At 37.0% G+C, this 17,684-nt stretch overlaps 1 protein-coding gene across 2 annotated transcripts in view; it reads right to left on the minus strand.

Moving 5' to 3' along the window:
- Window positions 1-17,684, minus strand: part of PARP8 (poly(ADP-ribose) polymerase family member 8) — a gene marked incomplete at both ends in the record, with an annotated part of 109,212 nt that overhangs the window by 46,842 nt on the left and 44,686 nt on the right. For both annotated transcript variants that reach the window (XM_079548490.1, XM_079548489.1), the window contains 4 exons: window positions 2,739-2,816; window positions 4,965-5,035; window positions 6,067-6,156; window positions 11,230-11,267. In XM_079548490.1, the coding sequence (XP_079404616.1) occupies window positions 2,739-2,816; window positions 4,965-5,035; window positions 6,067-6,156; window positions 11,230-11,267 (277 nt within the window). The remainder of the gene's footprint in view (window positions 1-2,738; window positions 2,817-4,964; window positions 5,036-6,066; window positions 6,157-11,229; window positions 11,268-17,684) is intronic.

Below are 17,684 nucleotides of genomic sequence, written 5' to 3' on the forward strand. Positions count from 1 at the left end.
ATCCCTGAATCAGTGCTACCGACATGCTGATGTATGCAGAGGAGACTGCCAAAGTTTAGTATATCTAAATTTGCAAGTATGTTCTGTAGCTAAACACAAAAGAGAAAAAAAGAACCAGTCAGTAGTGCTACTGTTCCAAACTCCTATTCTCTATTGCAAGTGTAGAAGCTAAAGATTCAAAGTGAGAATTAACAGAGTCACAGAGAAAGTGAAAAAAAAGGTTAAAAAAATCTGATAACTTTGCAGTGTCAGCAGGGTCTGTGTTTAGAAAGTCTCAGTTTTAATCTGAGACCTGATTCAGACTATTTTGTCCCATATAATGACAAAAGGTTGCATTTTTAAAGGAGATTAGGTGATTTACAGGCCTAAATCCCATTGAAAATCAATAAGATTTAGGCTATTGAATCACTTAGCTACTTTAAAGTCTTTACTCATTAAATCCTTAGGGAGGATTACATGCAGGTGCCTAGGAAGCAGATACAAGCATTTAATTCATGACCAAAAGGTCGTATCATGTTTTCACTGCCCATCAAGTGCCATTTCACATTTTCTAAGCTCCTTGGTTCATCATCAGTTGCTCCTTGTCTTTCCAGCTAAAACCACTTAGAAATGTTAGAATTAACCTGTAACAATCTTTTCCAGCTGTGTTGCACACAATTTACATTGGCTTCTATTCCCTCTGATTGCCGCAGTCAATGTTTTTGTCCCCTCTCTCTATGGCCACAGCAACCACTTCTCTCAAATAAAGGAGGTTACCTTACTTGTTCCCCAAATACATAGTCAATTACTTAGTCTTTCCTCATATTACTGAATCCCAGTACCTGTTATGATCATTTAATAACTTTCTGAACTCACCTCATTTGGACAGGACTCTTTTAATTCTCCAGGAACTTAGTTCAGTAATGGTTTTTTATCTGTTTTGTAAGTCATCAATCACTTCAGTCTACAGATTTTCCTTAGAATGCCATTTTGTTGGCCAAGAAACTTTAAATTAAACATTTCCTTTTTTTAGGTTTCTTTAAATATATTTTTGATGATGTCTTTGGTTTCTTGTCATTGCTTTCGCTTTGTTCTCTTTATATTGTTTTTGGAGTTTTCTATACTGTAGACATTCACAATCACTTACTACCTTTTTTTTATTGCCAATTTAATTGTAATTTTACTGCTTTTTTTGGTCTGTTGCAATTTCTTCAATTAAATAAATACCAGACGATTCAATGTAATGTAATTCTAACCTACATGTATATAACATAAGGCAACTGAATTCTGACTAGTAGTTGCTATTGAAAAGCTCTTTTACATCTTACAAAATTATTTACTGCTTTCTGAGTATATATCTCATAGGTAGTTCTAACATTCATCTATTTGGGCACAAGCAGTCATCCTATATCAGGTGTAGTTGTGCTGGTTCAAGAAGTGAGCACTTCCAGCTGTTTGCTGGCTTTTACTTCACCTTCACCGAGGTTAATGCTCTTTCTGCAAAGTTGAAAAATGAAGCTAGTATACATAACTCATCACTACAGGGCAAAATCAGAAGATTCTTCCTCGCAGGCAGATTAAAATCAGCCTCTGCAAAGGAATGCGTGTACACAGCCCTCTCCAGTGCTCTGCAGGGTGCAGGAACAGGCAGTGGAAGTGAGGCAACTCCTGCAGTCATTTCTAAAGTGAACACGAGTCCACACCCCCTGATAGTTGTTTTCTGTCACTAAAAATACATTCTTTCATTACCAGTTTCAGAATCACTCTTCACAGATTTTTAGGGGTGAGCTTTCTTTACAGCAAACGTACAGAGCCTTAGCTTGCGTTTCGCCTGGAGAACAGGCTCAGTGGTGCCCTGCTCATCAGTATGCTGCACAGTCCGCTCCAAACCCAAGCAGCCGGCGCTGCTGACGCACACCTGCAGCCTCTCCTCTCTGCTCTGAGGGCATGGATGGCTTCAGCCTTCAGGCAGAGGCAATGATGACTTTCACAAATATCGGCCATAATTCCTTAAGATGTCCATTGAAACAAACAGTTCTAACAACGTAGGGGAGGAATTATTTCTCTGAGGTAATCTTTAGAATAAAAGGTAAGAAAAATCTGAATACAGAGTCTAGCAGCATGAAGCATTCTGTTGACAGTGCAGAAGGTAAAGATATAAAGAGATTTTATTTCTCAATACATCAGAGGATGTAATAATAACTAATTCTACTAAAGGAACAAGGAGGAAAGGCAGAAAGGTACATTCACCTAAAAATATGCAGCATTTTCTGAGGTGAATTTAACCGCAGAGCTAAGAAAAAATGATAGAGTGTTGCCTAGATCAAAATTGTTTTCAAATAACCATTTTTACCATTAAATTGCAGTGCTCTTGACTTTACAAAATGGCAACCCTCCAGCAGGAAACAGATTTGGATCCATCCTGACTTCCCATTTATATAAATAATTGGATAAGCTGTAAAGAGTAAATACCTATTTCCTGGAAATAAGCAACTGGCTTCTATTTTCAAACACCCTCAAGAACAGTTGGATTTTCTGTTCCTACAGCTTTACAGATGTAAATGAGCTCACTTTAAGTTTGACACAAATACACAATATATCATTCAATACTTTAAAATACTATGTACACATACAAGTCACATTCTATTTTGTATTGAATATACAGACAAAATCAGTTATCAAAGATTTGTAAAGGAATGAACCACGGAAGGTTTCAAGTATCCATTTCTTGAAACTTTTGCAAAAATATCCTCAATTACCTGTCCTCCATAATAAAATTCCTCAGAATCATTATCTCCTTCAGAGTCTTCTTCAAGTGTGCTGTTGTGCTGTGACTCCTTAATTAAAAAGGAAAGTTAACAATGACATAAGCAATATGTCTGTCTTGCATTTAACGTTCTGAGTACAATAATTATGTTTTTATAAGTAAGTTGTACACAACTTTAGGAAAAGACACTTCAGTATCATTTTTCCCAAGGTGTACAGTGGGCTTATTTTAAGAACAGTGAAATAGCAGACAAAGCCTGCATGTACTAGCAGTGCACAAAAAAACACCCTGGAAATAGATCAGAGAAACAATACTTTATCTGAGTGTAGACACAGTGTGGTATTTTAGGGAACTGGTGAATTCAGTAGGATATTCAGAGCTACTTCACTTTCTGCTTCTGCTAAACAAAGCATAATTTACCCATCAATAGAGGTTCTGGACTTAATTCGTTTAGCATTTTACTGATCTAATAAAGTTTTAATTTACTTTTTTCTGGTAAATCAATTCTAATAGTTTAAGGAAATAATTCAAGCCCAACCATGAGATTTTTTAAGTTCCCTCATGTAAAAAGCTCTGACACACTACTGCTTAGTTAGTATTTTTTAACAAAAGTACCAGCCTGTTGCCAAGAAAGTTAAATCTTAATTTTCTGACCAGCTCTACTCCAAGATTTGGAAAATTAAGGATTAAAAAGTAATATGCTTACCCAAGTAAAACTTACCATAATTGGGTTCTCTGTGAATAATTGCACTCAAGTAAATAGAACTGCTCATGGTACAGACTGCAACTCAGCATGAGCTACAGTGTTGTATTCTGCTTCTTACTAACGGAGCCCTCATTTATAATTATGTAATTACTTGAATATATTATTAATACTGTTTCCCACAATCCATTTGTTATTTCTAGGCCCTCTGTTGACAAGAACCCCCTAAAAAAAACCTGATAAAACCACAACACCTCATTTAAATCCAAACACAATGTACTTATTGCATATTTTGTATTTATGTCCTACACAGAACTGTCACAATGGAATAGAAATCAGATCTATGAATCACAGTAGAGAAGGTATGTTTAAATTCCATATATTTGTAAACATCACCAATTTCTATGGTCAGACAATCTAATCCCATCTCCTTATCTTTACCTCTAAATTCCTGCTCTGGATACTGCATACGCACATAGAAGAAAAACTGTATTTCAGACAATTTCACAGCAATTTTCTGAGACGAGGCATAAAAATTGTATTTGCTTTTGCTTTACTGAAAAGAAACAAAGTGACTTCAGTTGTATTTGTTTAACAATAACCCTTGCTCAAGGGGAAGTCTGTATTCAAATAGAACCCAACTGAACAAGCTTCAATACAAAGTAAAGAGAAATGAAACTCTCATAGGAGAGTAATGACAAACCCATCCTGTCCTAAGCTGAACCTCTAACTGTCTAGCCAAAAGAAATGGTCAGTGTTAGAGACTTATTTAAAGGCTCTTTCAGTACTTTCATACTTAACTACTTTGTTCAATCTAAAAAAAAAAATTAATAATTCTTACTGCATTTGAATTTCTAATGTTTACAGAGCACTGAAAACAATTATGAAGTGACACAGGCAAAAAACTTCCATTGCAGCCTTTGAAATCAAATCAGGTTAAATTGACTGAAAAACAAAAACAAAAACAAAAAAAACCAAACACCACACCCATTATCAAAACTGACCTTTTCCATGATCAAATACAGATCAGAGTCTTAAAGCGGTAGTCAGAAAACAAGTATTGCAAACCCAGAAACCAAACTTATCAGAGAAAGTATTTAAGTTAAGCTCTTGAATTCTTGGTACAGTACTCATTCTCAGGCTTGGCATGGAAGCCTATGTGGCACTTTCTTTGAATCCTTAACACTGTCAGCCTCTGAAGACCTCATTCTACTGTCATTTCTTTCTTAATATCATCTCAGTGAGATTGGTTAGAGGCCCATGCCAGAGGCTTGACTGACAAGGCTTCAGCTTCAGTTTCAGATATTAACAGTGAATGTTGTCAGGGAAAGCTCCAGAGACGCCAGCTGGAGTGCTGTACACCACAGCAGTAGCCTAAGTGAACTAGATACTTCTAAAATACATGTATCCACAATCTGAGTAAGCATACATTTGAGAGAAATTCTAAGTCAAGCATTCCAGTTTTCTCTCATTTCTTAAAATACCTGTTAAAATACACATATAAGAAGTACATACCTCTCCATTCTCCCTCTGTAATTTTGCTTTAATGGATAAGCAATAGTTGACATCGCTGGTTTTTCTTAATTCTTAAGAGAAAAGGGAAAATAGGGAACGTCTGTGAAAAACGTGAAATAATTTTGCATATGCCAACTCAAAATACTTAGTTGAAATAAATGGTGTGCATAAGGAACATAAAGATATGGGCACAAAGAGCACCAAATTGCTTACAACAGCCTGAAATAAAGAAGCCCACACATTTCAGAAATCTTATGATGTCAATTATCAAATAAAATTCAGCTAGTCTATCCAGAAGATTTGTTTTGCTCAATCCATTTACACTTTTGTGTAAAAAGGAGCAAGATCAAAATTCCCTACCAAAATTTAAATCAGACTGTTTTCTATTCAAAAAATAAGCTATGTAATAATAATAAACATAATAATCCCATCTGAGCAACTGTCAGAATTTAGACTGCTCTACACAATTTCTCTTACAATCTGAAATCATCAAGGAATTTAGCTGATAAAACCTAAGAAGCCTCTAAGAAATGTGCACAGATCTTACTAATACATAGTATGTAAGTGTCTAGACTTCTGAAAAGAATGCCATTTTATTTGTTAGCTACTTCTGAAAAGTATGGAAATAATTTCAAATGAAATAATTTCATTGGAATTATATTTTTTCTACAGTCTCATTTTGTCAACCATTTTGCATGAAATTTTTTGAAGTAATTCTCTAGAGGCAATGATAGTTACAGACTATTTCATTCCCAGTGGTGAAGATTTCATAGAGTTTTAAGCAAGGGAGCATAAAAATATATAACTGAGAAGTATTAGGCACGTCTAACTATTCAAGGAATATTGCTTTAGTACAGACTGCAAGACACTAAAAGAATAAAATACATTCTGCCTACACAATTGTGTAGATCCATAAAAGAAGCATTTTAATTTATTAAATTCTGAAATGTAGGACAATTCACTACAGTAAGCCCATGAGGAACTAGCAAACTTCAACTGCATCCATTAACCCATCTATTTAAGTAGAGGCAACATCTTGTCCTCCTTCACAAAGCATCTTCTTTACTAAGAACTTAGTAAAATCATCAGGATGTAAGATTACCTGTAGCAATTTGATGGAAAATTACTGGAATTGGCTCTGTTGTAACTAATACATCTTCATCATTATCAGAACTGGAAACGTAAGTGTTATCTATAAAAGAAAAACACCTTGTATGTTGAAGGCCCACGGTGCTTTGCCAATCCATTCCCTCATCATCCATCCCACCCTTTTGTCATAAGGTACCATCTTGCCAGTGATTAAAGAAAGCCAGCATACATCTCCTGGTGTATTTTCTCTAATGACATTGCTGACAAAAAGAAAAATATCAAAAAAGATGGAAGATTGAGACCCATATTTTATACAAGCAAACCCCAGGATTCCAATGTCACAGTCTTCAGAAAGTGTACCAAGCAATGCTCAGAACTGTTCTATCAAGGCTAATGGGGGTTTGAGCGAAGCTTTTCCAAAATGAAGAGTTCTTCAGGGCTTTTTATCATGCCTGACATCAACACTCACACATGCAGAGTGAGTTTATGAGCACAATATTCACAGATGCCTGTGCCTCGTGTTAGCTAGTCTCAAGAAGCATGTCTGAATTATCTTCTAATCAATGGAGAACATCTTCTTTACAAGATTCAGGGAAAAGAAAGTCTTAGGTATGTACATGAATATGGAAATTATATTCTAAGCTTCCTCATAAAATGTGAGGTTAGGCTGTGTTTTTTTTCATTTCCAACTAAACAGAAGAGGAGCAGCAAGGTTTCAGGTAGTACCTGCAGAAGCTGATTTTGCAAGAATTGTTGAAGTGCCTATGAAGGAACTAAGATTTTGTTTTCTAATGATATGGGTTGAAATAGACTTTGCACTTTATTGCAAAAAGATTGACAATCATAGGACTATCATAGATAGAGAAGTAACAGAACTGAAACAAGAGCTATCATCACTTTGAACACCCTGGTCACATCAGTGAAGAGCATAATCTTGCATACAATTGTAAGCATACTACTGCAATCTGGGTCTCAAAGCCTTGGAGTGCTTTCAATGGAACGCTAGAAATGTTAGCATTAATTTATCAGTAAATTCAGCAGTATTGTCCCTTGCACTACAGTGGTTCCTAGAAGCCTGCATTAAGACTCTGGGGTTTCCATAGCTGCCATGCTGCCGCTCGCAGATGGGGCTTTCCCACTCTGTGGGATTGTGAATCAGCCTTTCTGCCACTTTCACACACCTGCTGCATCTGGTGCAGTCCCACACTCTCTCCTGCTTCTACTTTGTGTTCATCAGAGGTAATGTGGGTCATTGGAGCACAGCACAGCAGATACACCCTGTGAGCAGCTAAGTGCTCCGGGAGGCTGGCACTTTTCCGTGAGCACCACACTCAAGCAGGCACAGCAACCTGCTCCATCTGCTCAGTCGGCATCTGCTCTGCAGTTGGCACGGCACACTGAGCACAAAAGGGGGCCCCTCCAGCCACTGGTCAGCTTTCACTCCTGCTGCTTTTGTCCATGGGGAGGACAGGTTGTAACTGTGTGTTCAGGGCAGCTGCACCTTACCCTCCCCATGCCCACTGCCTTGCCTCCATCTGCATGCACACCTCACTGTCATTGCTTCAGTCCCTGCATAAAACATAGAACACAGAATTGCTCAGATTGGAAAAGACCTTAAAGATCATCAAATCCAACCACAACCTCTGGATATGAAACTTTTGCCCATTCTTTTCTAAAGCTGGGGAATAACTTAGTGCTGTGTAGTGTAACGAGCAACAATAACTGAGATCATCACTTGATTCTAAATAAATGTACCCAGAACTGTATAGATGGGTGGGGGAGTGGAAATCCATGTGCTAGAATTTATAGCTATATGAAATAGTAGGTAATACAACAATCTGTGCTGTAGAAAATATACCAAAATATACGTATATGGAAAAAAAAGACAACTCAATTAAAGTTGTATTGATTTTAATTACATTTTTATGTCCACTGATTGTCACTCATTCTTGGCAGCTGCATAGTATGTTTCACTCACTGCCAAGCTTTTGTTTTTCTTTTCTACTTGGCAACCGCTACTACTTTTTTTTACATTTGTGTTTTGTCTTGTTTTTTTTTTTTTTTTTTTGGTTTTTTTTTTTTTTCCTTTTGTCTAACGAAATTTGAAATTAAGATACTGGTTTTCATTTGCTTTCTAGAGGATCCCATAGGCAGTGTCTGCCTGAATCTAATTCAGAGAGGCAACAAACCACTCATTACCAAGTGGGTTGTCTCCACCTCTGCTAAAGTCTAACATGGTCTAAGAAAGGGATGATTCTGTTAACATATCTATAATCCAAAAATAACTCAGATAAAAGACTGCATCAGTTCTAAAAGTTTATGGCAGCCAGCAAGTATCAGTCAGAAAACATATTCATTAGCAAAATGCTTGCTGCGGCAATTGTTCTCACACGAGTCATGATCCACTCTTATTAATGGGACTTCAGTCTTCTCACTGATAGTATATTCTACAACTGTTCCTAAGGAGCATTATTTTTCCTCACTTTTTTCAATGTTATGAGAAAACGGTTACCAAGGTATTTTGCTGGAACTGTTATTACCCTACCTCTGAAGTTTTCAGTGATATTTTCACATTTTCAGCAATGTACGACTCTCAGACATTACTGTGTCAGCACTCTCATTAACTTCTTCAGCATGCCTCTGTGAGCGTATTTTTAGCTTTCACTCGCAATTACGAAACTTTCAAGCACCTTTCATTATTGAAAGTTGTCATGTCATGTTATGGTTCCCACAGGTGTGATTTAATGTTCAGCTGTTTGTAATCTTTTGACGCTTTATGAATCAATTCAGTGGTAGCTACACACTGTTATCAATGCCAACACGGTGATGTGTAATAGCAATGCAGGTAGCTATACATTGTACCCACAGGTCTTACAGTATCCAAGATTTATTTGTGGGGTCACTTTTGGCTGAGTGAACATTTGTAAGGCAAAATTTTTTTCTCTTTCCGTATATTGATCATATACATTAGCAACTTATCTTATGATCAACTGACAGTTTTCTCCCAGATTTCATCTCCTGGATTTCAAAGCTTAATCCACTGTGTACTACATACCTTTAATCATATCCAAATAATACAACTTTGATATAGCTACACACTAATGGACTTAAACCTTGATCTGCAGAGACTTATCCTATAAGAAATGTAATCTAATGAGCACATGCTGCTCTGAACTCCAGCAACTAGTAACAATGCTTAAAATCATCTTTGAGTTGAGGACACCAGCACAGAGCTTCCCAGGGTGGACACCATCACATTCAGATGTGTCTCTGAAACATCCCTAAAAATACATACCAGAAAAGAGGAGAGCCACGATCAGCTGTAATGTTAACTTAAAGATTTAATACAAAGAGAAGAGAATCTGGCTTACCAAATCACATTGCCTATTTTTAGGATCAAAGCTGGAAAACAGCGAAGTGTCATTATTATTCCTAATTCACTAAGCACCTCTTCATCGTAGAGCAGGTATACGTATCGCAAAAGCTTGAGATAGAAATAAAATCAGCTCTTCCCAAGGGTTGAAAGGTTAGATTTCAATCAATAAACATGCACAGTGTTCATGTCCTCCTCACCAAGTTAACTATAGTGTAAAATGGACAAATTCCAGTTGGCACTAATATATAGGGGGCAATGGTAAAGAATATTTATTAGGTTTTAGGGCCAAACTAATTCAGACCTGTAGACCACTGGGGCATACTGCAAGCAGCATCCGGTAAGGGAGGTTTGAGGTCTGTCAAACAGAAGAGCTTGCCAGGAGATTAAATCTCATTTGCCATGGGAGCAATTGCTGGTTCAGTGCTCTGGAATGTCATTTAGTTTAGCAATTCCTAGGAATAAAGTTCTGCAACCTCAAAACAGCCTAATCACTGAAATGAATAAATCAATTCCTTAACAAAACTAACCATTAACATTAACTATTTGTCTCTTTTCATTGTCAGAGCAATCAAGTGACCAATTAATTTATGAACATGACTGTGTAATTTATGAATCTAACTTTCTGCACCACCTGCTGAACAGATCATCATTTGTAGCAGTTTTTCCTCCAGTTGTTACTAGTGAAAAGAAAAGATTATCTCTCATAAAGGTTATGAGTGTTCTTACACAAAATCTGTTGTATTTATCATCACTACTGACAGTAATTTCTCTCTGCCTCTGCTTCAAACACTGGTGTTTTGAACAGGCATAGTTTGCTGCTGATTAACACTGAAGAAGATGAAGACATTGCTACTTCAGAGATAAAAGAAAAAAGAAATGTTCTTTTTAGGCATATTACAGAGATTTTATGGAAAATAATCAAAAAAGGACACAGGCTTTCATACCATTCATAGTATTAACGTTATTAAATACTCCCAGGTACAAAATACACAACGTGATGCAATCTTGCACTTATTACTGTGGACCACTACTTGCACAGTGCCTGTCTGCCCTCATCCCTGCTTCACTCTTCAATTGCTGCTTCTGTAGATTATCTGCCATGAGAATCTACCTATAAAGTAGCTGTGCAGGCTGTCTGTGAAGGAAATCGTGGAAATAATTAAGCTGCCAATCAGCTTCTACTCTTGGCCAGCTGCGTTTTATACAGGTGATTCACCTGTCTAGGCTGGCCACATGGTTACACAAACTCTTTTGCCAGCTCAGCTCAGGGTAAAGCAGAGATGCAGGACCGAGCAGCTGGGAACAGCTTTGCAAGCTTACATTACCAAAGACATACCCACACATAAGCCCTTGGCTCCAGCAGACTCTGAGAAGCATCAGTGCACAGTTCGCAGGCTTAACTTTAAGAACATGAGTAGTCTCATTAAGGTTTAATACACTGAAGTGCTTTGCTGGCCCCATGCCAGACTGCTCAGCCTCCTGAAGGATCAAGCTTTATCTACCATGCCAAAGAAGAGTCGGGCACTTTCTCGCTCCTCTATCAGTGTTGGCTCCAAACACAAGAAGCATCACACGCTCTGGTCTCAGGGAACCTGTGAACCAGGTTTTCTCACCCTGACCCAGTTGATAAATGATGCCTGAAAAGGAGAAATGACTGTGAAAATTATCTAACTAACGGGAAGTGATTAGCCCAAGGATGCACCTGGAACACATTAACACTCTTTCAAATATTCTCATATGAATACTGTAAGTTATAATAACACATATACATATGTCATGAACAAGAATGTTGCACTGTACCTGGGTAGTCCTCAGAGACGTGCACTGAATAGGATACACTGTAAAAAAAAAAAAAAAAAAAAAAAAAAAAAAGGAGAAAGAAACAACAGAATTAATAATTACAATAACTGCTGAGGTAAGATTTTTTTTCCTGCTCCTCTGTTATCCTATGTTTATTTATAGAATCCCGATGGTTTCCAGAACAGAAGCTAACAGCTATTATGATGGCTTTTGAAGTGCTCAGCTAAGAAAAAATGTCATGCCCATTCTAAAAGTTTACTCTGCTGAACTGGCACATCCTGATTTCAACCTTCTTAAAAAGAATATTAAGACTGTATTATTTTTACTTCAGAGTGACATTTCACCATATGTGTTTGCCTAAATAAACAAGTAAATAAAAAGTTGCTCTGTGAACACCATATATAGAAAAGCCCAGCTTTCTCTGCAGTTGTTTGTGAGCTTTACTCAAAGCCCAGCCTGAAGCCTTTTGTGCATCAGGGTACCTCTTTACACTTCTGTTACACTCAGTAAGAGAACTGTAGCAGGCTCTGTATTGCTTAGGCTCCTTCCTCTCAACAAAACACCACATTTATAAGACTTGTGGCAATCCTATTTGACACCTATATCTCTCTGTCAAGCTGAGTTCAACTCAAATTTAAAAGAGCTTCAGTCACATTAGTGTCTTCACCACACATAGATTATTTGAATCTGTTTCTCCAGAAAACAGATACACAGAGACTGTTCTCATCTCTTACCTAGGTCCATGTGTGCCTTCCATAAGGCTCACTAAATTCACTGCCCCTTTGATTTTTTTCTTTTTTTTTAAGGTTAATGTACATCTTCATTTAAATTAAAAAAAAAAAAAAATCAATTCTACAATATGCTGAAAGCTTTCTGCTGTATAATTCATATTCTTCCCATCTCTAAATTCTATAAATTGTATGTATCAACGTACACATTTAAATAATTCATGATGCATGTTCATGTCTGTAGTGAATTAAGGAGACAGACAAAGACAGAATGGCACAGTTCTCTTAATAATTTTTACTGTGCATTGTGCATTGTTGAAAACAGATTCAGTGCATCTTTTTCAATTACATGAATACAACTCCCATGTAGACTATAAAATAAATTCATATATGATTTTTCTCTCTCTCTCAAGGACTTCAGCTAAATGAGTTCTACTTTCAAAATTCAATGATGGTAGGAGGTAATCAATACAAAAAAATATAGATCTCATACTTTCTTCCGTAAATCAATCTATTACAAAACAGCTCCGTCACCTGTTTTTGCACATAATCTTTTCTAACATAATTCGTTTTATGTGTTGTTTGACTAAGAAGCAGAGATGCCTGTTTCTTCAACAGCTGCACATATTCACATATGTGGAAGCAGAAAGAGTGTTTATTATAGCTGACAACAGATTTAGCCACACAACTCTTGACGCTGCAGTCATTCCAGGATTAAATCCCATCATTGCGTAAAGCTAACATGTTGTGACTTTTCTCTTTTAGCTCTTTTCTAGATATTTGGGTAGGAATCATCTGTAACTCACCATCTTAGAGCATTTTCCCTAAGGACTAGGGGATATTGAAACGTAGTTAATCTCTCATGGCATTAAATGCCATTATTTTAAGAGGAGAAATATTTCAAAATAAGGGAATATTACAAATCCCAGTACAGTCATTTGTGGAGAGTTTTGTCCTCTGGTACAAATGACCACAACAACAAAACACAAAGCACAAAACCAACAAAAACAGCAATAAGTTAATGAAGAGTCTGTTCGTAGTAAAAATATCTTTGAGAAACTGCATTTGCAGCCATGACCTTTACCCAAAGCAGTACTTCAGCCTCACTCTTTTAGACTGGCAGCTTGCGTACCTCTTTGCTGTCGGCTTTGTATGGGTTTGTTTGACTGATGTCAAACAGAATGATGTTCAAGTGTAGGCTTCCATCACAAAGAAAAGAAAAATCTTTCTAGAAACAAGCAAATAGCTCATGTTCAAACAAAAAATCTTCTCAATCCATTTTAAAACCTGAAGCAAAGCAAGGAAATTCCATGTACTTACATTAAATAAATAAATAAATAGACAAATAAATAAAAAATAAATAAATAAACTATGTTGAAGAGAGGAACAGGGGCTCAAGTAGTTACAGAACTCTCTTCAGTGAAGATATTCAAAACCTGATTTGATAGGGCCCTCTGCTACTTAACTTAACCGTGAAGACAGATGGTACTTTCAACTTGGTCCTTCTTTGAACAGAGAGTAGACCAGATAGCCTGCACAAGCTGCTCCCCTTGTGAGTTACTCTATGCTCCTATGTGCAGAAACCCTGTAAAATTGTGTTTCTCTTCCTTCTTCTTCATACAGGAGCTGTGACAGCAGCAGCTGTGGTCACATTAAATGGAAACTCATGAAAAAACACCCTTCTGGGAAAAATATTTGAAAGATAGAAGTAAATTTAAAGATTTATGAAGATGCAGGTTAGAAATAACTTCAAACCACCTCTTGCAATGACTATAAGCAAATTCAGGGTCCAGTACAGAGACCAATAAATTCCCATAGTGGTCTCAGCACTGTGGTGAATATTACCAGGAAGGGGAAAGGTAGAAATTATATGAAGGTTTTTTTGTTTGTTTGTTTGTTTGTTTTTTCTGTAAATCTAAATAAAGAATCCTAACACAGATAAAATTTTGCACCAATATATGATGTCATTTCAACTTGAAAAGCATTAACAGAAAGTTTAACTGCCAACTCAAAATCATAACATGTTGGGAGTAATAATAGCATCTGTTAAGACTGCCACCTCAAAGTAGAGATTTTTAAGGAGACATGAACCAAAGCCTAAAGAGCAAAATACTTGAAAATGGAATATTCACTTCCAATTAGATAAAACAGCAGCTTTTATTAGAAATAGTACTGATTTTGATTGGGAACTGAATAAATATAGCTTAGTCCTCAATTCAGCATTTTTTTATTTCCTGTGTTGGGTGTGTTTAACCTGATCACAATGTTAGCCTCTCCATTCTAAAAAATAAAAAAAAATTAAAAAAATTAACAATGGCGGGAGGATGTATAAAATTGTCTTCTATTTAAATTTTGGTTTTCAGTGCACATTGATGTCCCTGTGCTGTGAGAGCTTCAATGTCCCAAGTCACTGTATGTTGAGAAGTATCACATCAGAAAGATCTCCCATAAGTACAGCCTTTCAGATAGGTCACTCCACTTGCACAAACCTGAAATCCTACTTGGAGAGAAAAAATTGCTTGCTGGAGCTGCCAAAGAGAGGAAGTGCTTTGCTTGGGTAGGCCTATGTTAGTTTTGTTCGGGCTATGGAAAAAAAAGCCACAACTATTGAACAGAGCACAACTTGTTTTTCTGTTCCAAACTGCCTCTGTGACTGCCATATATGAGATCACATTTGGGTACATTTTCTACAGTAAGGATAAAATGCTTCTTACCAAATGTCCACCTGAGCTGTCAGAAACACAGCTACAGCAAGCTAACAGAGGTCTCTTAAGAGGTTCCAGTCCCGCAGCACTGAAACATTTTCCCATTGAGTTATTTAATAAGATTTGGAACCAAAACAGAAACACAAGATACTGATAGCTTAAAGCACCTTCAAAAATCACAGACTTCAGTGAAGGCACAGATGTTCACACCTCTCAGCGTTAAATCCTTTCAGAGCCAAAGAAAGGCTGCACTGAAGCAGTTCTCTTGTTTAAGTACTCAGAAATGCAACTGGAATGAATTTAGGTCTGGTCTCCACACTGCACAGAAGTAAAACATGATTATTTCAGTGAGGGATGTGATTTTTTCTTTTGGAAAGCAGCTCCTCTGTACAACCCTATACAGTTACATTGCTATAAATACAGCTTATAGCACTATAATTTATGCCCATTCCCATAAACACATTCAAACCAGCCAGCCATCACCTTTGCTAGTTTCATTCTATTGCTTCTATTGCTTCATGAGCACAGTCAAACTTCGCTGTAAACAAAGCCTCAATGATCATTTTATTTCTGCTTTATTGAGCTCAGACCCTCTCCGGAGGGCATCCCACAGAACATGTATTTCTCACCCTATAAGCTCAGAACAACCTTCAGTCTATAAATGGTCTTGTAAGATTTTTGTTATTTAACAAACAGTAAAGCACCATATGAAATTAGTGAGAGATGTCATGTTTCCCTTGAGATTTTAATGTAAACTTCTTACTGCTTGAAATAATATGAACAGTCAGTGCTACAGCCTTAGAAACAATTCTATTCACAAAGCACTTCTTGCAAGCGTTTTGTAATGTGTTTTAACCGTATCTGCTCCTTATTCAGAGAGACTGTCCTGCAAAAATCTATCTGCCTTCATGAATTAAGTCATAACTTAGATTAAGAGCCAAAACATAATTGCTGTTTTTCATATGTCTGCCCCATTTTGATACAGAACAAGCACATTCACCCACATTTATTATTACTATAATTTCCAAAAGTTAAACAGGACGGTCTTTGCAGATTCACAGAGCCATTTCCAGAGGCAGGATCCAAACCCACGTTACTTAGTGAGCAGAAGAAGTATATGCAGACATAAGTACCAGCCTCTAGCACTTGGATCTGAGAAAGGTAGGCCTAAATTGCCTGCAGTTGTCCCAACCAAGCAAGATTTTTGAGACAGTGAACCACACTCCTGCACAGGAGTTGTGTGTAAGACATGTGTTTTGGGGCCCAAACTGAACATGCTACCAGGAATACAATACACAAAAATGTAAGATCCTGAGCAAAGAAAATAAATAAATAAATAAAACAGAATCATGTAAACTGCAACAGGCAGAAAAGCGAAAGGTACTGCACCCATTTATTCCCTTACGTATAACAGTGGTCTTGTTTCTAGAGGATTAGTACAAAAAAATAAAAAATCTGGAGACAGCAAGGTTTTTTGAAAATAAAGGTTTCCTGAGAAACTTGTACCCGTCATTTTGCCAAGCTGTATCTCTCTAAATCAATTTATAGGATTTATAGGATTGTTTTCCATGCCGCGAACTGTGTTTATTACCTATCATGGCATAAACCATACGGTCAGACATGCATCCTGAAGGCACAATAGTGACACCGTAGCAGAAGTGTATGACGTATCTTCCCATCACATTCACTTTATCTCTACTTTATGCCACCTGCAGTTTCTCTCTAGGAAAGAAATCCTTCAAGCTGAATTTCCAACTGCTTTTCACAGCATCTGGTACAAGTCTAAGATTTATGCCTATGGAACAGTTCTGACAATTCAACCATCTCTGTCCCATGGCAACAGCTGACTTACTGCCTTATTAAGTGTGGAAATTGTGATGTAGTTTCTATTCCAGTTTTAGCTCTTTCTACTAGAGCCAGAGCTCCATGTGCGGCTAACAAGCTTGCAGAAACAAGATTTTTTGGCATGTGGAACTTATGATAATCTAAAGCCAATCTATAACAAAGTGTAAGAAGAGTAAATAAGACTTTCTTCATCTTTATGCATCGAGAGCTACAGAACTCATAGGTTACTTTTCATTTGATGGTCAAAATCCACAATCTAGTTCATCAGTGAAGTAATGGAAGAAGAGGATGCACAAAGCTCTGTACAAGCAAAGCAATACTAAGACTCAGCAGAGTAAGTTATGAACAAATACGGAATATTAAATTCTGCTTTGGGATTGATTATGTGCCTTCTGAACAAGTTAGCAAGCTGAAAGAAAGGTTAGTGAAATACTTTCAAGAAAAATAAAATCGTACTGGTGAAAATTTTGGTTTGAGATCCTATATAATATTTGTGAAAATTCATCATGACACAAATGTGATGTTTTCACTTTCCACTCTGGATGAAGCAATAGGAAGGAAGATGAACAAAGTCCAACTGAATAGATACAACAGAAATTGTAATTTTTTACCAATTTCTGGCTATAAGTACTCTTTTTTTTTTTTTTTTTTTTTTAACTTATCATCAGTATCTACACATGACATGTAACAGAAGAACAACATTTCACAAATGTCCACTACCTATAAAAAAAATATTTCCATTCTCATCTTGCTTCATTTCCTAATCTTTGAAAATGCTTCCAAATCTTTCTGTGGATTTCTATTTCTTTTGTGCCCTTTAGCCTTCTTTTCTACTTACAGAATAATAGAATCATAGAATCACTAAGGTTGGAAAAGACTACTAAGACCATCTAGTCCAACCACCAGCCCATCATAACCATGCCCAATGAACCATTTCCCTAAGTACCACATCCACATGTTTCTTGAACATCTCCAGCATCAGTGACTGCCATGTCCCTGGGCAGCCTGTTCCAATAGCACACCACTCTTTCTGAGAAGAAATTTTTCTAACATTCAACCTGATCCTCCCCAGGCACAACTTAAGGCCACTACCTGTAGTGGACAATACCCACAATGCTACAACCTTCTTTCAGGTCACTGTAGGGAGTGATAAGGCCTCACCTGAGCCTCCTCTTCT

This window comes from Tetrao urogallus, assembly GCF_951394365.1.
Source record: "Tetrao urogallus genome assembly, chromosome: Z".
Lineage (NCBI taxonomy): Eukaryota > Metazoa > Chordata > Aves > Galliformes > Phasianidae > Tetrao > Tetrao urogallus.